The sequence below is a fragment of the Nyctereutes procyonoides genome, unplaced genomic scaffold (genome assembly GCF_905146905.1).
Source record: "Nyctereutes procyonoides isolate TBG_1078 unplaced genomic scaffold, NYPRO_anot_genome, whole genome shotgun sequence".
NCBI classification, from domain to species: domain Eukaryota; kingdom Metazoa; phylum Chordata; class Mammalia; order Carnivora; family Canidae; genus Nyctereutes; species Nyctereutes procyonoides.
In genome coordinates, this window is record NW_026575028.1 from 3,886,221 (window position 1) to 3,908,809 (window position 22,589).

Below are 22,589 nucleotides of genomic sequence, written 5' to 3' on the forward strand. Positions count from 1 at the left end.
AGCTGGCCCTACCAATAAGGAGATTCAAATTCCTGAAGGAAACCCTCCTTGGGCATGTTTCTTTGCTCCATCATTACTTGTATGGCCATTAATCAAGTCGTATAGTTGAATGAGCTCTAGATATCTGATAAGTTTTTTTTCCACTGATATTATCAAGAAGTTCTTTTCAAGACCTGACTTCAACTCCTATTCTTTCCACAGGGCACACAGAAATAGCTCTTCCCTCTCCTATCACAATCTGCCTCCAGGGGCACCATTCAGTCTCACCCATCTTTTCCACAGACTGTCTTTGGTATTAATAATGCCCAAGCCTCTTCACCCCAAAAGGTTTTCCAGATTCTTTAAAAACCCGGCCACCACTCAGGGCTACAGACACCTTTGAAAACAGCCCTTTGCTTTCTTTTATTGCTGGAGTGTGCTTGATGAGAGGTTCTGGGGAGTTGATGTCCTCGAATAGTAGTACTCAGCTGATGGTGAGGAAGGTAGATGGATAAATACCCTAGCTTCCTTGTCCCTTGAGTGGAATAATCCAAAGCACATTCTGCATCATCTCCCAAAGACACCCAACAGCCAAAGCAGTGACTTGATCATTAGTGAACAGGTACTGGCTTCCTTCTCTTCTGTGTCTCATCTCCCACTCCTACATTGGCACTTCTTGGAGTTGCCTTGTCCCAGATAAACTACTTGTATTAAGCTAAAACAATTTTAAAAATAGCCTTCTTTGTGGTCCAACGCCTCTGGATATAGACAGACTCCAAGGCCTTCTCCTGAGCTCATTTACAGGACCTGGGAGTTAGGAGATCCCTTATTGTCATCTCCAACATATATACATATGCACACACACATACACACACTCTCACACCAACACACACTAATGCTTCTAACTAGCTCTGTGGCCTTGGGTAATTCTTTTCTTCCTTCTGGGTCAGTTTCCTTACTTCTTCCCAGAGCTTGGATTCCGGTGCCAAGGCCAGTCCACCAAGGCCCACCAGCCCCAAGGTTTTAGACTCTCCAGCTGGTATAACCAACCCTGCCTTTGCCTACCTCTATGCAAAGTGACCTGAGAGACTGTGGCCCTCCCAAGCATATGATGAAAAGTATTAGAAAGGAGACCTTGTCCTAGCCTTCCCTCCTACAATTTCTTCACAGATTTGTGTGGTACAAGGTGGCTATTGGAGAACTGCTGTCATCAATAAGGCAAAGTTTAAGGTTATACAGCGGCGGGCAAAGACCATGGGCTTTGGTATCAGGAAGACCTGGATTAGAATCCTGGTTCTGCTACTTACTATGTGACCTTGTACAGGTTACCTAACCTCTTTGGGGTTCTATTTCCACAAAATGGACAACCTAATAACTCCTTTGCATATCTGCCGTGAGGAATAAATATAGCTTGCAAAGAACTTAGTATAAGTGCCTGGCACAGAGTAGTCCTTGGTAAATAGTGACAGCAGTGGTGGCTGTATTCTGAGCTGGAAACCTACAGCATGGCTCCCAAATGAATCCCCAGAAAAACAGCGTGGAGAATTCCTATGTGGAAGAGGTTCTCAACATTTAGCCTACCTCAACCTTCACAAAGCCCAAATAGTACAGTTTTTCCTCATGGTCTTTCCCAGACCTCTAGACTAACTCCCCTACTCTATAGGGAGACAAGTGAAGGTGAGCTGGCTTCCTGAGTCTTCCTCCCACCCTTGTTCTCCACCCACTGGGGAAACAACACAGTGAAGGGCCTTGGTCTTGGGGGTCACCAAGTCATGGGATCTGTGACCTCTGAGGAATGTACACGTATTTACCACCTACAGGCAGGCCCCTTGACTGTACCAGCCACAAGATGGAGCATGCCCTAGGCAGACATTTGTCCAGTGCTCCTTGTGTGGTTTGTGTTTTAGTCACTTTGTCAGGGAGCAATGCAGGCCTGAGTACTTAAAAGTTCTATGTGATGGCTGAGCATCAAAAGAATGTTCCCAGCCTCTGTTTCCCTCTTTGTACCCCATCTATAAAAATGGTCCAAGGAAAGAGGTTAGAATATTCATCCTAGCTGTCATAGCTTGGGAGGACCATCTACTTCAACTGAGACCATTTACTTCAATCCTAGTCTCATATGGAACCGAAAGTCTATTGCTCCAGTGTCCAGAATACCACTCTTCTCAAAACACTGGCTGTGACCCTTAAATGTCGAGAGTTTGCTGGGCTGACCTTACATCATGGAGCTCCTGTCCCTAGTGGGTCAGATTTCCAGCAGCCTGGCACTTGGACAGGAATCACATGAATGGGATTCACTCTGTGACCTGCATATCTTCTTGTAAGAAGGGAGGAGGAGAAAGAAGAGGGATCCTGGTTATCTTAGCTACCTTGGGCTCATCCAGCTGTGGAAACAGGTTCCTTGAGTGGCAGTCCACTGGCGTGGAGAAAGTTAGGGTCACTGATGACATAAACGAGATGCTAGTCACAAAAATCTTTCCAAGGTTGGGATGCCCACTTGAGAAGGTAAAAAGAATGTGGGTGGCACCAAAACAAGAGGGTTCTGAGAATGCTTTGGTTGTGCCCATGTGACATAAGGCCAATATCCATATAGGGACCCATGGTATCCACAGAGGTTATTCCACACATGAGACCACAGGATGTGAGCATGGCAAATGAAAGTCTTTAGGGAATTGGGGGAATAAGTAGTTGCCCAGAGAAATACTACCTGTGCCCCGGACTAGAATGTCCTATGTGTTGGAACTGAATGTCACATCAGAGAGGGTTGCTTATGTCAGAAGCTGATTTGTGCTTTGAGGGATGATAGGGGCCTATGGAACAAGGTGTATATATGACTCCCTTGGGGCTCCAGTGACCACTCCATCCTATCACCCCTGCTATCAGAATTGACTTCCTAAAATGTAGATACTTTAATATCAATCCTTTGCTCAAAATGCATCAGTGATTTTCCAAAACTTGTGAGATAAAGTCTACAGGCATGGACTCAGGAACACTCATGATCCCCAACCTTCCCTTCCAGCCACATTTCTACCAAGTGACCACCCACTCCATGCACACTGAAACTCTCCCCAAATCTACCATGTGCTTTCAGGCCACCATGCGTTTCATGTGATCTCCTTCTGCCTTGAAATGCCTTCTCCTCTCCATGCTCCTACTCTCTCACCCCTCCTTTCTCTGCCTTGTCAACTCTTTCATTGCCCCTGGGAAAAGTCAATCCCACCCTCCAATATGCTCTAATAATTCCTGGAACTTGCCTCTATTTCAGTAATGACCATTTTGTGGTCTTATTAGTCTTATTTTCATTGATGTGTCTCTCTCTACTAGACTATGCCATGCACACCTTTTTATCACCGGTGCTTATCACAGTGGGCTAGCTCATAAGACGTGTTTAATAAATGTTAAATGAAAAGATAGATGGCTGGACAGGTGGGTGGATGGATGGATAGATGGACATCATTTAATCTCTCCTACTTTCCCAAAGGCAGAAGTATTGAGGGGAGCTCCCAGACCCTCCTTCAAGGAACGACTTTTTGCCCAGCTCTGGCCATGCTTTTGGAGACTGCCCTTGCCATCATCAGCCCCATCAGCCCCATCAGGGACAGGCTCAGCTGCAGAGAGCTCGTTGGCCCAAAGTCAACATCATTCCCAGGGCTGTCCAAATCCAGTTATTGATTGAGGTGGGGATATAAAGATTCAGCCATTTTTACCCAATGTGGGGCAAGTTTGATAGGTCATTCTGACTCCAGAGCTTGCCTGGGATTGGCTGAGACTTCTGTTGGGCCTCCATCACTTGGACTTCTCCCTTTGCCCCTTACTGTGTTCCTGCCTTTCCTCCCATGGGTGTTGATCCCAAGCACATCCTCTAATAAACTTTCAGCACCCTCAACTCAGACTCTGCTTCCCAGAGAACCCAATCAGTGGCAGATGCCTCGCCTTTCTTTTTTTCTTCCTTTTTCTCTCAACAGTCAGAGTTACCTGGGTCTGCCTGCCTGCAGTCCTGTAGAATCTTTCTCAGTTCCCAACGCCTTTGAAGAACTCTCTTCCCAGGAAAATGCACGTGATTTCATACAGGCCAAAATTTACCTCCACATTCAGAGACTTTATAGGCCCATAGACACTTTCTGGAGAGATTATCATGGCTTATCTCCCATATGCTGGGGACCGTGCCAAGGAGTATAGGCAGCTCCAGTCATACGGAGAAAGTGTTGGGGTATCAGCCACCACAGAGCTTTCCGACATTGGTTACTGTTATCCTAACACGGATGGCATCCTCGTTCACAAGTGAGAGAGCTGGAGTGGAATGAGGCCCCTGGTTCTGCAATTTACTAGTTGGCTGACTTGGGCAAGACACTAACGTTTCTGTACCTCAGTTTGCTCATCTGCAAAATGGGAAGGTGAGTACCTCCTTTCAGAGGGAGTGAGAAAGGTAAAATGAGCTCATAGATGGGTATGCTGGCCACAAAAGGAAATACAGCCTTTCTATTAGGACAGAGTAAAAAGAAGGGCACCTGGCAGGATACCGGCATCTGTATTCACACAGCCCCTTCTAAGGGAGCTGACTACAATTGGCGAGTGACCTCCCGGGGTGCTCAGGCGAGGCCATGTTGCCCACCGCCAGGAGCTGGACAGGACAGGGGTAACTGAAGAGCGTGAGGACTGGGAGAGGGCACCTAGGTGCATGCTGCCCTACCAGAGGCTGGCTTGGGCGGTGGCCCTTGGCAAGAAAGTGGAGAAAGGAACGAGGTGGAGGTGCAGGGAGAGGAGCATGGGTGGGGGCGGGAGAGGGAGGTTGTTTTCCTTTCTTGCACAGGCTAGAGCACAGAAAGGAATTAGAGCAGTGACTGCTAGAGGCCCTGCTAGGAGGTTTGGAAGGCTGAAGGGCTCCTCAGGCGGGAAGCATCCCCGGGAAGGCCTGACCAACTGCTTTACATTAGCCCGAACTCTGCCAGCCTTTCTTAAAGTGCTTCTGAGACAAAGAAGCAAGGCATTTTACAGACAAAAGCTAACAACATGCCTCACATCTGAAGATTTTTCAGCCCTTATTAAAACAGTTCTTTTTCTCCCGTGTTTGAATCAATAAGGTGGTGGTAGATGGTCAGAATAAAGGCACTGAGCCAGGGAAGCCAAGTGTCTTCCCTCCCAGGTGGCACCCGCGAAAGCTGAGTGTGCAGAGGGCCAGTCCTGGAAACACAGTTGCTCTGTGCTGATTCTCCAGGCAGGCTAGAAAATGCTACTCAAGGCGGTGGGAAGAGCACTAGTCTGGGAGTCAAGGTCCCATCTCGCCTCGGCCCGCACCATTTGGTATAAGCTTAGGCACGTTTCTCTCTGGACCTCTGTGTCCTCTCATGACATGGACAGTTTGAGCAAGATGCTTTGGCAGTTAGAAGAAAGGAGAGGCTCAGCTTTCTCCACTTTCTCTTCCCTCTCTGTGGGCCCCGGGCACAGTATGGACTGCACCATCCCTGCTCGGTGGCTGGGCTCTGGTTTCCCTGCCCTCAACACTTAAGGACACAGCAGAAGCCTCGTCTTGCTTCCCTTACATCGTCGAATCCATGCCAGCACCTGCCCCAGCCCACGCACGGCTCCTTGACCTCCATTGTCCAAGCTGGAAGCCATGTCTCAGAATAGAAACCCCTGGAGGAAGGCAGCTGTGACTTTCCAGGCTCATCCCCTTGCAGAAGCTGCCCTGACTTCATTGGCTGTGACAGATGCTTCTCCTTCCCCTCTCCCAAGGGCCCAGAGAGAGTAAGTTATTCTGTCTCCTGTTGGCTCCTCAGAGATTTCAGGTTTTGGTCTCAGAGCTGTTCCAAAAAGGTGTTGGCTGGTTTGACTTGCCAGGGGAGGTTTCCTGTCAAAGGAACCACAGTGCCCCTCTGGATGCGCGCCTGCCCCATCTCCAGGCCCACAATAGCATGGCGCTCACTCAGGGTTGGTCACAGAACAGCTCCAGCAGACTGTCCCCAGACGGCTCATGTGGAAACCTCCCCTGCCCAGCCCACCCCACAATAGAACTTCAGCACCTGGGCACATTAGAGCCTGCAGTCCTCCAGGGAAGCCTTATCTAGAAGTTTCCTTAGGACACCTCCCTCACAGCCTCCCAAGCTGGCCAGACTGACTAATGCCATCTTCTTGCCACTGGAATCCTAACATTCTTGAGCATTGTGTTTTCTCACAAATAGAGGTAGACCTCATAGCAAAATCAAAGGTCAAGGATATTCTCCCTGCTCCCTGTCACCTCCCCAACATGCAGCACGCAATTTCACAAATGCATATTTTTCCTAGCCCAGGCACAGAGAACTCACTGTGCACCTTGGATTTCCTCACCTTTTATGTGTGCTTGTGTAATCATGCCTAAGAGAAGATGTTTCCCACACCTGATGCCCTCATGGCACCCAACCCTGCGATGAAGCTCCAGAAATACTGCCCAAAGTCATCACAAGCCTAGTACAGACAACACTTGGTGTTTACAGCCTAGTAAAATCTGGTTTTATTTACTTTTTTCTTTTATAGAGCCATTTTATATATGCAACTATGAGTGACATATGTAAGGTATAAAGAAAAATATTCACTTGTACCCAGCTCAAGAAATGGCCCATTAGAAGCCTTCATGCCCTGCATATTCCTCTTTATCTCCTCAAAGGAATCTTTGTCCTGAATTTGTGTTTAGCATTCCCTAGCTTTTCCTTAGGGGGAAATTTCTTCCTCATCTTTACGTAAGCAGCGATGGCTGCTTGGCAGGAGCCCTGCGTCTGCAGAGCGCTCTCACAGGGGAGGCTCAAGAACATTCAAGACCTTGCAGACTCCAAACAGGTCAGGAAGGCCCTGCAAGGACGATAGCCCAAAGCTCCACACTGGCAGGACAGAAACAGTGGCAGGGATCTGACCACCACTGGGCTGTACCCATTATCCTGGCAAGGGAGACTTTCAGGAAAGAAAATGGATTTGTTCTTTAAGGAACCATGCTGCCCCCGTCTTTTTGTGGTCTGGATATGTAACCATCCCCAAATGGACAGTGGTGACTGTCAGGAGCCACACAGCCACACATGCTGGAGAGGTGTACTCAAGAAAGACATCAGCCCATGAGCCAGGTGGGAGCCAGGTCTGGGGTATGAGTGCCTTTGGGGTCCCTGAGAGGACAGAGCATAGGAGGCTGCAGGCATTGTTGGCCAACGCATAATTTGGGGCCGCACCACAGCAGGTATAGGTGTAGACTCAGCGCCAGACTGCCTGGGTTTGAACTTGGGTTCTGCCATTGACTTGCTGTATGGCCTTGGGCAAGTTGCTTAACCTCCCTGGGCCCCACTTTCCTCTGTGTGAGAGAATTAAGGTAGGAATGTGTGTACAATGCTCAGCAAGCTCTATATAAGATGCAACTATCTTTTTCTTTTTTTAGGATTTCCAATGTGCTATTTTGTTCAAATAAGAAAATAAAAAAAAAGCAAAAGTATCATTTGGCTTCCTTACAATGTTACAAAAAAATATGAAAAAGTAGCAAGGATATGACTTCAGAATAAAGAACCATCCTTGAACTTGACCTATCATTCCTCTATGTTCTTGTGCTAGAGTTCTTAAAATGCAGAAGTATTGTTCTTTTCTGTATGGCATAGTTTCTGAAGATCTGAGTTAAAGATGATGCTGAGAGAAGCATGCCAGAGGTATAAGGGCTGGGAGGCAGCAGAATGTAACAAGTATGAGATTAAGAACCAGACAGAATGACCACCGTTTAAAACCCACCCAATCACTTGCGGTGTGGCATTGGCTAGTTCTCTGACTTCTCCACGCCTGTTTCCTCATGTGCAAGGTGGGGATACCTACCACATGATTCTGCCGGAGAGGTTAATAGAGCAATGTCCAGAAAGCCTCTGGCACCGACTGATGTTCGGTCAGTGTAGGTTTCCTTCTGTAATCTGGGCATGTCATGCTTCTTTAGCTCCTAGCTCAAGGGCAATTGCTCCCTGGAGAGCAAAGACCTCATCTAGCTCCTCTTGGGTCCCTCAGAGAGCCACAGGATGGTGACCTACACAAACTGGGTGTGCACACCGTGCATCCCCGAAGCTGGACAAGAGACCGTGTCTGGCTATTTTAAATCCTAGTGACTAGAAAGTCCCTTTATTCTATCCTCCTCCTGTCCCAGCCAGATCAGCCCTGCCTCATCCCAGCCAAGCAGGTGTTTCTTTGGTTGGAGCTATTTCCAGGGAAAGATATTCTCCCAGCGACTCACAGGCTCAGTTTCACCACATACCAGGGGAAAGGTCTCTGATGGCCAACCGGTGCCTGTGGCAGTCAGGCCTATGCTTGCCAAAAACAGGACACAATTGTCCTATTTTGTCCTTACAACACAAGTGATGGAAATGGCAAAATGGCCAGTAGTGTAGGATGCTGCTCTGGACATCTATCAAGTTGCTATGGAACAAGATTATTTACCTGTGTCCCTACAGTCACCTTATCTTTTGCTTTCCTACTTGAAGTTCTGCCTAATGTCTAGCTTCAATCTTTCTTGCTGCAGTAGAAACCATTCACAAACATACTGGATTAGAGTGGCCATGCCATTTTCCACATTTCTGTGGGTTTTGCACATCATTTCCAAAACTGTTTAGGATGAAGGGACAACGAAGAGCACACTGGCTTTGGGAGGAAGCCTCGGAGATCCCAGCTTGGGGGACCACCCACCCTTCCAGGCAGGGCAGGGTTTAGTGCCAGGCCATAATCCTTTCCCTGCAAGGGTTCAACTGTTTCCTCCTCTTAGGAGAACACGCAGTCAAACTGTCAGCTGGCAAGAATTTTCTGATAAAATGCCTTTGCTTTTAATCTCATCTTAGCCTGCACTGTGACAGCCTGGTGCCAGGTTAAATCATCTCCTCTCCTACCCTGATGTCTAGAAAATCTCCTCCCTGGGCCTGGTGGCCCTGCTGGATTGGCATTCATCTGGGCCTCTAGCTTCTTTGATCTTTTCCCCAAATCGGTCCCTTGGTTTTCAGAGTCTTTCTCTCTCTCAGATATTGGGCTCTTCCTAGCCAACACTTCATATGTCCCAGGCTAGGCTTGAATAGAAACATCTGAAAGACTGCCTCCTTCTCCATACACATCACCTGCCATCCAAAGGAGGGACTAGACCCTCTCTCTGATGGGCATGGCTCAATGACCTTGAACAACATGCAGGGTAGTGTGTCTCCTCCTACTTGCCATCCCAAGGGCTCTGCCATTAGACCCTCATCCCCTGAAGTAGTCAGCACATTCTTTCTACACATTTCCTAGTCATACCTGAGTTTCTAGGCCCCTTCTCTAGGATTCCTGGATCTTGATTGATTTCGCCCTCCCTGCTTTTGAAAAATCCAGCTTTAGGGACGCCTGGGTGGCTCAGCTTTTGAGCACCTGCCCCTGGCTCAGGGCGTGATCCTCAGTCTCAGGATAGAGTCCCACATCGGGCTCTCTGCCTGGAGCCTGCTTCTCCTTCTGCCTATGTCTCTGCCTTTCTCTCTGTGTGTCTTTCATGAATAAATAAATAAAATCCTTAAAAAAAAAAAGTTAGCATTTACCAAGGGCTTCCTCTATGCGAGCACCCTTGCATGCAGCATCTCATTTAATCCCCTCAGCCTCATAAGAGGTAAGTACTATTCCTATCCTCATTTTACAGATAAGCAATAATAATTGAGGATTAGAAAGTATAAGTCATTTAACCAAGGCCACAGAGTTTGTAAGTAGCCAAGCCAGGATCTGAACCTGGATTTGAGCTGCTCTATGTATGCTCTAAACTGCTCCGTATTCTAGAACTTCCTTGAAGTCTTCCTGCATTCATCTTAAAGCCCAGGGTAGGGATCCCTGGGTGGCGCAGCGGTTTGGCGCCCGCCTTTGGCCCAGGGCGCGATCCTGGAGACCCAGGATCGAATCCCACGTCGGGCTCCCGGTGCATGGAGCCTGCTTCTCCCTCTGCCTGTGTCTCTGCCTCTCTCTCTCTCATTGTGTGTGACTATCATAAATAAAAAAAATAAAACAAAAATAAAAAAAATAAAAAAGTATCTCCTAAAAAAAAAAAAGCCCAGGATACTAGTTTACTACCTCCCCAATTCCTTCTTCCTTTCCAACCTAGAAGAGAATCCACAAAAATCATCTGCTGTTCATCTCTCTGTCCTTGGAAAAGAAAAGAGACACTCATATTTTTAAGTTCCTTATTAATCGATAATTATGAGTAGTATCCTGTTCACCATTATCATTTCTCATTATGAATTAATAAATTTATACTGATATATCAGTCTCATAAATTTGTTTCTGGTGAGTTGGTTCCCCTGAAGTCCGAGGACCTCAGGGTAACCTAATTGCTCCTCCAAACCTCCCAACCTGCAGCCTATATTAGAAGGTGGGAACCACACCGAGATGCTGCCAGCCCATGTATGTGGTGGCACCTGGGGCATGGCCCAGCCATCAAGTTCAAACAGTGACAGGCTCCTGCCAGGCTTAACGTCACTGCTTGCTGCATCCCCTCTCTTCATACAGGCTTGTCTTCATCCCTGCCAGCTTCTACCTTTGGAACCTGAACAAGTCCTTTCTTTTCCCTGAGTATTTCCTCAGCCATAAAATCGACACAATAAGTCTTGCCCCTATGACCTGTAACAGGTTTGTGGTGAGGACCAGATTCATGAAAGGACAAGAGTTTGATAACCTAGAACGTGAGTTATGACTGATTTACCACTTAGCCTTTCTTCATTTTCTATCATTTCTGTCCTTGGAGTGAAGGCAAGTGCATCTGTGGTGGAAGAGAAGTGGGCAACAGGCTCTTCCCTGGAGCATGCAGGGGTGCAGGGGTGGAGGCACAGCCCAGCATCCAGGCTACCCTGTCCACAATGCCAGGAGGTGCTGTGAGAATGCTAGAGGATTATGAGTGAGGCCAGGCTTTGCTTCTTTCGAAAATTTCCTTTTGTGCTTTAACAATGAGTAGAACAGGGGCACCTGGGTGGCTCAGTGGTTGAGCGTCTGCCTTCAGCTCAGGGCGTGATCCCTGTCCCGGCATCAAGTCCTGCCTCGGGCTCCCTGCATGGAGCCTGCTTCTCCCTCTGCCTGTGTCTCTGCCTCTCTGTCTCTCTGTTTCTCATTAATAAATAAATAAAATCTTAAAAAAAACCAAAAACGATAAGTAGAACGGAGAAAGACAGAACCCAGGCGCTGGCCCACCCAAACGCTTCTCATGTGTTACATATGCTCACGCTAGTCCAGATGTTGCTGTTCCCATTTGCTTCTTGGTCTGCTGTCCCCACTGTGCCACTTGTCCTTTGTTTGGATTTGTCAAAACCCTCCCCCACCACCACCACCTCCCAGGTGCTCTGCAGGTATGCTGGCCCTCCAACCACCGCAGAGTGTCTTCTTATGGGATCACTGTTGCCTGGGCCTTATTGGGGATAACATTCACCCTCTCATGAGGTAGCTAAGGAAATTGAGGCATAGAGAAGTCTGGGGGTGGAAAGCACCAGCTCTTCAGGAAGACTGAACCCTGTAGACCCTGTAGTGTAGACCCTGTTCTACACTTCACCAGCTGGGAGACCTTGGGCAAGGCACCCTCCCGCATCTCCTATCTGTGTGATAATGGGTGATGCATCCCTGAGGCCTCCCCCGGCCGGACATCCTGTGGTTCAAAAGCAACAGTCCCTTTCATTTTGATCCTGCTGGCACTTCTCTGTGTTGAAGACAGCAACATATGCTAGTCTTCCTTCACAGACAGCTGTCCTTCCTGTTTTTTGTTTTGTTTTGTCTTGTTTTTTCATCATCACAAAAGAAATCTCTAAATTCTCCTTTATCAAGCCATTCCAAGGCCTCTGTCAAAGGCATTAATGTCGTCAAGAATGTCAGATCTGATCAAATCACTCTTGCTGCAGAGTAAGATGATTGCCGTCTTTTGGTTTGATGAAACAGACTTAAAATGCTTTTTGTCATAGAAGCAGAAACACTTATTGAAATCATAAATTATTTATATGGTCATGTTATTGGTTGAAAGATAAATGAATGGGTTAATATTACTTTCAGAGGAGAAAACCAAACCAAACCAAAAGTATCCATGTAACCACCATCTCTTAGATGGTGACGTTAGAAAAATCGCTTAGGGCTGCAAGGAGAGGGCATTCTTTCTGGGAATGAAAAAAGAATATCCAAAAGGCTCAAATAAGAAGTTTCTGGTAAATGAACAAAGAATCTGTTTCCCCAAGTTGGACAAAATTCTGCGTTAATGAATACCCACTAAACAGAGATAGTTAGGCATTTCTTGTGGTAGCTTTCATTTTGTTGTTCTGGGAGTATTATCCTTTGTTATGTTTATTTCTTTAAATAATAAAGCCTAAAGCTCTTCTGCCCCCCCCCCCCCATACTCTCTGGGTCCTTTCCTTTTTCAGTTTGGTGGCTCTGATGGGTTTACCTGCTGCTGCCTGGAATGCTCAAACAGCCTCATCTGTAGGGGGGAGGGGCACGAGATCAAGGTCCTTGATCTGCAAACCAGGCTACAGCCTCCATCCCATGGAGAGACTGGCCTTACAGAGTGACTGAGAGGGGAAGGTACGTAAGGAAATTGGCCCCGAGAAATACTTGTCGCCAAACCCAAGCTTCACACGGCTGCTGAGGCAAACCCTCTGAACAGAAAGCTGAAAATTATGACAAGACCAAGCTTTTCTAATAGTCTCTGGACTCTTGGGAATTAGGGGTGGGGGAGGACATTCCTGACCCAGCTGTCAAAGGATTCTGACATCTGTTTTATCCTTTGTGCCTCTGGTGGGGAAGATGGGGCAAAAGCATGGACAGGAGAAGAGACCTGCCGTATGGTTCATCAGAGGACACATTTCCCTAGCTCCAGGACTGAATCATCCTTCTGCCATTTTCCCTGTGGTTATCCTCAGGTACAGAGCCCAGCCAAGGTGGATTCTGCTGGAACTACACAGAAATCCTCAGGGCGCTGGGGAGCAAAGCCCAGGTAAGAAGGGGCAGCCCCTCGGCTCCGTCCCCTCCGCCTCCCCTCGGCTCTTCCGCGGGGCGGGCTGTGTGGCCCCCAGGCCGAGGCCCACCACCGCCAGGAATCCCACCGGGCCCGCAGCCGGCAGATGCATCGGGGAACCTGTCACAACACCGCATCAGGTCGCAGGAGCCCGATGCTCGCCAAGGCCTTTGGGAACTCACCACCCGCCGCGGGAGAGACCAGACCACTCTCCCTCGGCCTCGCCTGCCTTCCGGCTGCCGTCCCGGGGCGCGGAGGGAGGCCGAGGCCGCAGAGACCCCACCGCCCCACCCTCGGGCCTAGGAGGGGTCTTCCCGGCGCTGCCCGGCGGGGCGGCCCCAGGACCAGCCCTGCCCCTCCCCGCGGCACGTGACGCCCAGGCTCCCCAGCCCAGCTGTTGCAAGACTGAACAGTATCGACCGAGAATTTAATTGCTCCGTAATCGCTGAGTAAACACTGGCTGGTCCGTTGATCTCGCCCCGGGCCGGACCGCGGCGCCGGCGGTGCAGACGCAGGGCGCTCCCGCCCGCAGCCTCCGAAGGAAGTCCCTTCCTCCAGGGCGGCGCCCAGGGCCGGGGGGCGGGGGGCCGGCTGCAGGTGCAGGTGGAGGTGCAGGTGCAGGTGCAGGTGCAGGTGCAGGCGGCGCCCAGAGGGGTGGGGCACGGGAGGGGCTGCTGCGGGCCGGAGGCCCTCCTAGACGGCGCAGCTTACTGCGTGCGAAGTGCAGGCTACAAAATCTTTTCTCTTTTTGTTTTTAACGGGGGAAAATGCAAAATCCAGGGCCTGGAAAAATAACACCCTGGAAGGTTGCGCCCTAATATATTGGCAGTGGTTAATTGTATGTAACTGGATTGAATTATTTTCCTCTTTATACTTCTGCATTTTCCGTATTTCCAACAACTAGCAAGTATAAATTACAATCACAGAAAATAGATGTTATTTAAGATCAAAAGAAATACCTACAAGGATTTCTCCTGTGCTCTTTAAGAAAGAAAAAAAAATCCTAGCAGCAGCTCAGCAGAAAGAGGTTGCATTTTGGAATTAGAACTGAGCTCACCTGCCACCTCCAGAACTGATTAGCGCCATCTCTCTATCAAGAAACAGGACTTCTGGGCAGCCCAGGTGACTCAGCGGTTTAGCGCCGCCTTCAGCCCAGGGCCTGATCCTGGAGACTCGGGATGGAGTCCCATGTTGGGCTCCCTTCATGGAGCCTGCTTCTCCCTCTGCCTGTGTCTCTGCCTCTCTCTCTCTCTCATAAATAAATAAAATCTTAAAAAAAAAGGACTTCTCTCCATCCCAGATTCCTTACTATCTCGCAGAATTGAGATAAAATATTGAGGGTGCTTAGTGCAACATCGCTGGCATGTTCAATAAATATAATGTTCAAGAAATATTAGTGTATCTTCCATCCTGGAGTAAGGGTGGGGTAGGTGAGGAGGAAGGACCAAATACGAGCCTCCTCTAATAGAAGCCAATCTTCCTCAACTTGGCCCCATTGCCACCCACAGAGACAAATGGGCTGCCATTCTGCTGGATGCTGGGAGGTGGCTGGCCAGCTCCAGGGTCATTGTTCCGAGTGTCACTGAGAGCCTGAGAGGGAGGGAGAGCCACGGAATTGAAAGTAGGACTGCAATTACTAGCCTATTCAGTTCCCTAGAATAAAGCCCTGTCATTAGCTAGCAGCAGGAGGAGGTAGGGAAGGGGGAAGAAAGCCTGGCATGCACTTGCTGCCCCTGGCTGGCTGCTCTGGGCTCCACCCCCACCCCCCAGCTCTCACCTGAGGGCTTAATTACCCTGGTAAGCCTAGGCACTTTGCCTAGAGGCTTGAAAGCCTAGGCACCATTCTTGGGTGGTCCAGCCCTTGGCCTCCTTTCTTACAGATACTCAGCTTGCTTCACTTGGGTCTTCCCACTTTCGGGACCATCACTCCCTGGCAGGCTCCAGGTCCCAAGATAGAGTTTCTCCCAACTCCATTCCCCAAAGGCTGCTCTATTGGTGGCTGGGCAGGTTGTCCCAGCAACCCCCACCCCCTCCTCCAGGGCTGGAGCTTGGCTGCCTCTTCCAGAGGGGTAAGGATTTCTCCTGCCCCGCCCCCAATCTCTCTCCTGGGCTGAAGGTTTGCCCCAGGCTATGGCAGCTCCTCTCCACATCACTGACTGATGGGGCTGTGGTTGATCCACTTACAGAGACCAGTTACCATGCCGCCCCTAGGGGAAGAGTCCAGCAGCTCAAGGAAGGGATTCTTGCTCAGCCCCACAGCCTGAGGTCGGACACCTCAAACTCAGGCTGACCTTGGTCACCCCTGGCTTCAGCCTGGGTGCACAGGAAGGATGTGAGACAGCCAGCTCTGAGTTCACACACCAAAGTTCCCAGGGACCCTGAGACCTCATTGAGTGGGTTAGACCTTCTTATTAGGGGCTTTCATAGAGACCAATGGGCTTATCCTCAGAGAACTCCGAGGCAGCCGAGTGGGAAGTGGACTGACCGGAGCCTGGCTTGTCTCAGAGCCCTGCAGCCCAGCCCCAGATCTTGCACCGTGGCCCACTCACCCTGCACTAGCCCGTAGCCCAGTCTCTGACCTTGGCACATTCTCACAGAGCAATTTCAGGGAGGTCTGGGCTACACTCGGGAGGCAGGAGATCTGGTTAAAGAAGAGGGATAAGGGGCTATGAAGGGGTCAGGAAAGGCCTGGTAGTGGGGATGTTGGGGTCTAATGGAAGAAAACTTTCTCAGGATGGAATGTCCCCCACGAAGCCGAGAACAGATAGACTGACAGACACACACAGTTAGACTGTCAGAAGACATCCAGAAGGCTTCCTCCCAGAGAAGCCGAGACACTGACATCAGAGACACAGACAGACAGACACATGGACAGATAGAAATATGCTCTAGGAAACTACAAACCAAACAGGACAATTTAGAATAACTGGGAGCAGAGGCGGACAGCAGCTGAAGGTCTGGACCAACTGGGGACAAGTCCCCCTGCCCTGCGCAGAGGGGAGGGCGGCGGTGGGCAGTGCTCACGGGCCCTCCACCACTGAATGGTCTCCCACCCTCCCTTCCAGAGTGCCTCCACCCCAACCTCGGCCTCCCCTCTCCCACAGGGCACACCAGCTCCTCCCACCCCTTCCCACCAGAATCCAGGGCTGCAGGGTGGACCCAGCAGGCAGAGGAGTGTGGGCAGGTGGAGGAATGGGAAGGATGAGAGCGAGAGAGAGGATGGCCATGGGAAACGCTAGGGGGGACTTCTATTGCTGGCACTCTGCCAGGACTGAGCTTGAGGACACCCTGCTATCTGTCCTCACCTGTGCCTGGTGCTTGGGTAGTAGTAATTAAACATTCACTGAATTGAGCTGGATGGATGGGTGGGAGGTCGCCTAGGCAGGCAGCTTTTTTCTCTTCTTCCTGCCTCGCCAGGGAGGACATTTTTAAGAAGACTCCACTGTGTGTCTGAACAGTGACAGTTCATGGGAAGGAGTCAAGGCCCTTGGTCCCTTTCCTCAGAGATCACCTGGATGTCACTCCACTCTCTGTCCTCTTTCTTTTCCTCTCCTCCTGTCTCATTCTCCCATTTCTTTCTCCTTCCAGTTTTCCAGGCGAGCCACTTTCAATTTGGGGGCATTACAGTGCCCCACTAGATGGGGATTTCCCCCAGAATCCAAGTGGCCTTACCCAAGCTTCTGTCCCCAAGCACAGAACATGGCCCCCAGACCACCTGGGGCATCAGCACAGTGCTTGATCCTTCCCTTTGCCTTCCATCCTGCATCCTGGTCAGCCCCCCTCAGCCCTGGACTGAAGAATCCCTATGGTGTGTCACTGGTTTTAGCCTCTGGCCTAGTTCCCTTCTGAGTTCTGCCTGCCTTCCCCCTGACCCTGACTTCCCTTTAAGGGAAAAAGAGTACTAATGACTTTAGGGGGGGTTTTATATCTCGGATTACCACCTAGTTACTTTCCAAGGAACAAAGGAAAAAAGATAATGGAATCATTGAGTCCTGATGACTGAGCGGTAGTAGTCACCTGCCCTCAGGGCAAGTCTGGGCACCAGTACTCACTTTCTGGCTGTGTGATTGCGGGCATGGTCGTTGAGCTCTGAATCTCCGTCTGCTCTCACGTGAGACAGGGATAAGAAAACCTCCCTGGTCCAACCTCACTGAACAACTGAAAGACTCAATGAGATTATATGTCAACGTTACTTTCCAGATAGACTCCCCACCCTTGATCATACAGATGGGGAAACGGGCCCAGAGGGAGCTAAGCAACTTGCCCAAATTTGTCCCAACAACCAGAGACAAACTGGGGCAAATTTCTGGCCAGAATCTGAGTATCTTGACTCCCAGTCAAGTCAGAAACAAAGAAAAGAGACATGCAGAAGTGAGACAGAAAAAGTGGTAAAAAGAGAAGAAAGTGTAATAAAGGACCGGGGCTGAGAGTGCAGGGATCTGGGATCAAAACTAGTGAGAAGAGTGGAATTGCATGTGGGAGAGGAAGAGGAGAGCTGGAAGGACAGAAGAAAGAGGAGAGCCTGAGAAGGAGAATGATTAAAATAGGTGGGCGGACAGAGGGACAGTGACTTCAGCTGTTCAGACTGGCTCTCTTTTCTCCTGCTCTCACTGAGGAAGTGACTGGCCCTGAACAGAAGTATTAAACACTCACATCCCAGGAAAGTCTTGAGTTTAAGGAATACAAAGAAAGAGTAAAGGGGCAAGGCACCCTCTGAGCACCTGCTCAGGTTGATGTCAGGTGTCAGTCCCAAGATGTAACCCATGCACAGCAATTGGCTGGGAGCTGACAAGGGGAGAAGAAAGGTCAGAGCATAGGAAGCTGGCCGCGCAGAGCTGCCCTGCTATGCTCATGCGTCCGCGCAGCGCTTGATGACTCACTGCCCTTTCCGCGCAGGCTTTGCAAATGTGATGACAATGATGCACATAAACTTAGATGAATGTGGATGTACTCCACGGTAAAATGAAAAATTTATAGTACATTTAGAGGCTAAGCAAATAGATTTTTTGATGACTATGACTATTTCCCACTGAAGGCTGCTATATTATTGACAATATTGGAAAGACCCCAAATATATACTGTAAAACCCATATTTTCTGTCTCATTACATTGCTATGCTATGCCTGTTCAATCACAATAATATATATATATGTACATAATACATATACATATATATTTAATTTTATTACTTAAGATGTCATCAATGACTATTAAATGATCTGATATTTCCCTAGTAAAAATTAATTAATTATTTTTTTAAATTAATTAAAGAGGGACCATGACTAACACAAACAAGATGAAGAAAGCCCAGGACAGTGACACTGACTCTTGACCCAACACTCCCCCTTACTTCCCAGGTTGACAGCGTCTCAGTCAAGTTTCGAAATCCTGAAAACTAAACCCAGTCATCTTGGCTCCTTTATGGAAGGAGAAAGAAAGAAAACTGTAAATCTTTGCTATAATAGAAAGAATAGGCACTACCATTGGTTGAGCACCTCTTGAGTTCCAGACTATATATATATATATATATATATATATATATATATATATATAACCTAGGACTGTGTGTGTGTATATATATATATATATATATATAATTTATAAATATATAATAAAAATATATAATAAATATTTATATAACATACAAATCAATAATTATTTTCTCTTGATGTTTAAGAGGCGACATTTGGAGATCCCTGGGTGGCTCAGCGGTTTGGCGCCTGCCTTCGGCCCAGGGTGTAATCCTGGAGTCCCGGGATCAAGTCCCGTGTCAGGCTCCTTGCATGGAGCCTGCTTCTCCCTCTGCCCGTGTCTCTGCCTCTTTCTCTCTCTCTCTCTCTCTCTCATGAATAAATAAAATCTTTAAAAATAAATAAATAAAAATAAAAAGACGACATTTTATGTAGGTCGTTTAGGGGGAAGGAGCCTAGTTTGAAATTTAAACAATAGGGTATAATGACCTCAAGAGTTGGGAATGGTTCATCTGGGGTCCAGAGGAAGGAAAGAGAAATGGAAGCAGGAGGAAGGAGGTAAAAACAGAGAAACAGGAGCACAGAACTCAGAGGAAGAGGTGCTGTGTAATGTGCTTTGCTCTGGGGGAAGGACAGTGGGGATAGGGAAGGGAGGACAGCCACCAGTTCATCCCCACCTTTGTGAGACCGAGTCAGAGCAGGCGGGCTTCTGTTCAGCGTCGGCGGCTGGGCAGCAGAACTGGTGCAGCACGGTCTCATTCCTGAGGGCAGAGCAGAGGGAGAAGGTCAGAGGTGGCCTCGACAGACTGGACCCAGCTGGTACCAAGGCTTTCCTCCTCCAGACCCCTTGACCCTGTGTTACCACAGAATAAGCACGCACTGCTCCTGGGAAGGCAATGCAGCACCGAGTTTCTGTCATCAAGGGTTTTCTCAACCAGGCAGTAGACAGTGCCTATTCAAACGGCACCTCCTGCTTGCAGCCCCTGGACCTCCCATCAGCAGCTCTTCCTCCTTCTCAGCCTGCAGTCCTGCAGCAGGTTCCTCTGCATAGGATGTCCCATTAATTCGGCTCTATCTTTCATCATTATAGTTGTTTTCAACCCTGTTCCCCACTATGGTCCAGCAAGGCTAAACTAGGTCTATTCATCTGTGATGCACAGAACTGTATGCAGTGAATGTGTTTAAGCTGATCATATGCAAAGATACAAAGCACTCATACAGATATTTTAGTGTTGCCGGGTGAAAATCCAAGGCACGTGCTTGATGAGGGATTTGTTTGATGCAAATGAAAAAGCCACCCCAGAGGTGGAGATATAGGTTCTAGTGCCAACTCTAGAGCTACCCAGCTGTGTGATACCTCAGTTCATCTTTCCCGGGTCTCAATTTATTTGCTAATGAAATAAGGGAGTTGAACTAGAGAAGTGGTCTTCAACCCTAGTTGCTCATTAGAATCACCAGGAGACTTTTTAAACCATCAGTGCCTCGGCCCTACCTCCACCCAGGGACTAATTCACTCGGTCTGGCCCCAGTCAGGGACACCAGGACTTTTTATAAGTTCCCAGGTGATTTGAATGGTAGCAATAATTGAGAGTCATTAGACTAGATGATTTCCAAGGTGCCTTCTATCTCCAAAACTCTGCGATTCTAATATCTACTTTGAGCCATCTTGCGATTTAATATTAAAATTACTTTTATATAAAGTTATGCTAACATGTTGTCTTCTTTCTCTTAGCAAGCATTTACCATCATGGAGTCAGAAGATGTTAGACCTGGAAGGGCCCCCAAAGATTGCACGAAAGAGGTTTTTTAGACCTCCTTTGGCCTCAGAACACTGTGTCCAAACACAGTCTTTACTGGGAGCTCATTGTATAAAACAACCAAAGTGGGATAGCTCTATGGTCAGGAAGTGGGAAGTCTCTGCCACCTCCCTGACCTGCCAGCCTCAATTTTGGTAGCCACCTCCTGGCGTCTCTTGGGGGCCCCAGGATTATAAGAACATAGATTAGAAGCTGCTGAGTTTGGTTCTTCTCATGGAAGAAAATAACGATGGAGCCTACCTTAATTTGACAATAATAATTCCAGAAAGATTTCATGTTTCAGTAGGAAAAAGTAAAAGAAGGGAAAACTTACAAGGAAACCTAGGAAGACAGCTTATGTGTTGGGGAGACTTTGAAGACAAAACAGAAAATTGAAAGGCCATTAGGAAAAAGAAATATATCTGACTACATAAAATGAAACCATCTTGTATGGAAAAAGATACTCTAATAAGTCAAATGACAAATGATTGAGTGGGAAAATATATTTGCAATGCATATGACAGAAGGCAAGTTCATATCCTACATTGAGATCCCACAAATTTATAACGTGAAGACAGACCCAGTAGAAAAAAATGAGCAAAGGAAATGAAATCCAATTGACCTAAGAGGAAATCCAAAGGGCTAACAAATAAATGGAAAGATGCTCTACCTTCCTAGTAAATAGGGAAGTGCAAATTGAAGCAACACAAAGATGCCTTTTCTCATCCATTAGAAAGACAAGTAACTACAAGTGCTGGTGAGAATGTGGGCAAAGAAGTGCCTTGATCTACTACCTGAGTGGCTGTGAATTTTTACAGCTGTTTTAGGAGATTAAAAAGAACACATGTCTTCTGACCTGGCAGTCCCACCTCTGTAATTCTATACCTTAGGGATGCAAGTAACCTATTCATAAAGGTATTTGTACAAAATGTCATGGCAACATCGTTTTTAGTGAGGGAAACAAAACAGCTGGAAATAACCACGGTCTCCATCAATCAGGGACTGATTGAATACATTGGGATAGCTTCATCCACACCATGGAGTTATGCGCTATATCTCCAAGTGGAATTATGTGTGATATCTCTTGGCTAAATGAGAAAAGCAAGCAGCAGAGAAATGTATATAGATTTGTAAAATAATGACTCCTCTCCCCTAAATGCACATTCTGTACAATGTACTGTATTTTTACATGAGTGCATATATAAGTAAGTGGTTCATATTAGCTACCTCAGCAAGAAAAGAGTAGAGACAAAGGAGGCAAAAAAAAAAAAAGGAAAAGGAAAAAATATGCTTGGTATAATGTTAGCTGAAATAGTTCAATATAAATTCCTACTTATGATATTATTGTAAATATATTAAAATTGAATATGTACCTGAACAAGGACTAGGAAGTATCAGGAACCAACACAAATATTAATATGATTTCAGGGTAGATTACAGACAATTTTTATCTTGGGTTTTTGTTAATTTAGTAAGTTATGATTATGGATTATATATAGATTATAGACTGACAATTAATGCAACTAATATAGTTTTGTAAAAGGGCAGTAAGGAAAATAATTGAATCTAATCCCTCATTTCACACATTAGAAAACTGGGCTCAGAGTCGGGAAGTAATTTGTCTACAGTAGTTCCCTGACCAAAGTCCGAGTTCACTTTTCCAGCTTCCCTCACCTCCCTTATTCCAGCCCTGGGGTTCCTGGGGCAAAGCAGAGCCTTTAGAGAATTGCCTGGATCCCAAATGTCTCGTTATAGGACTGCCCAGCCTGAGGAGAAGGGGAAGGAGGAAGACAGGACAGGAACCAGATTGGCTCAGAGCCCGAACAGTGGAGGGACAGGTAGACCCAGGTATGCAGGAGACAGAAAACCTACCCCCCAGTTCCTGCCACCAGAAGTACCTGTGTCCCAGAGTAGGCTCAGAATTCAAACAAAAGCTCCCCAAGATCCTAGGCAAAGAGGCAGAGCTTGTTCACTACCCATGGCTCTAGCATTTCAGGGAGGAGAGCTCACTGGGATACAGCCACAAGCCAGGTACCTAGGGGCTCTGTTCTGATTCTGCCTCCATTTCTCAGAGGCCTCCTCTCAGAACTGGGAGGTGCTTCTCTGGCCAGGCACTCGGGGGCTCCAGACGGTCCTCCCAATCCTCCATATTCAGCTTCGTTGGCATGTGCACTGGGCGATATAATCCTGGATGTCCCCAGGTCCTTCCCTACCTTGGGCTTGGGATGGCAGTGCTTTTGGGGCTTGCTGTCTCTTTTAGGGTTCCTGCTGAGGAGGTCCCTCAGAACAGTCCAGCTGAGAGGGGAAGTTTGCCTTTAGCCCTTCTCCTATTTCTCCTCTATCCACCTCCTATCCCATGGGCCTCCTCAACCTGGG

General features: G+C 47.9%; 1 protein-coding gene across 2 annotated transcripts in view; it reads right to left on the reverse strand.

Annotated features, from left to right (window-relative positions):
* Positions 1–22,589, reverse strand: part of IQSEC3 (IQ motif and Sec7 domain ArfGEF 3) — a 110,574-nt gene that overhangs the window by 56,834 nt on the left and 31,151 nt on the right. For both annotated transcript variants that reach the window (XM_055315346.1, XM_055315345.1), the window contains exon 2: positions 19,095–19,178. In XM_055315346.1, the coding sequence (XP_055171321.1) occupies positions 19,095–19,178 (84 nt within the window). The remainder of the gene's footprint in view (positions 1–19,094; positions 19,179–22,589) is intronic.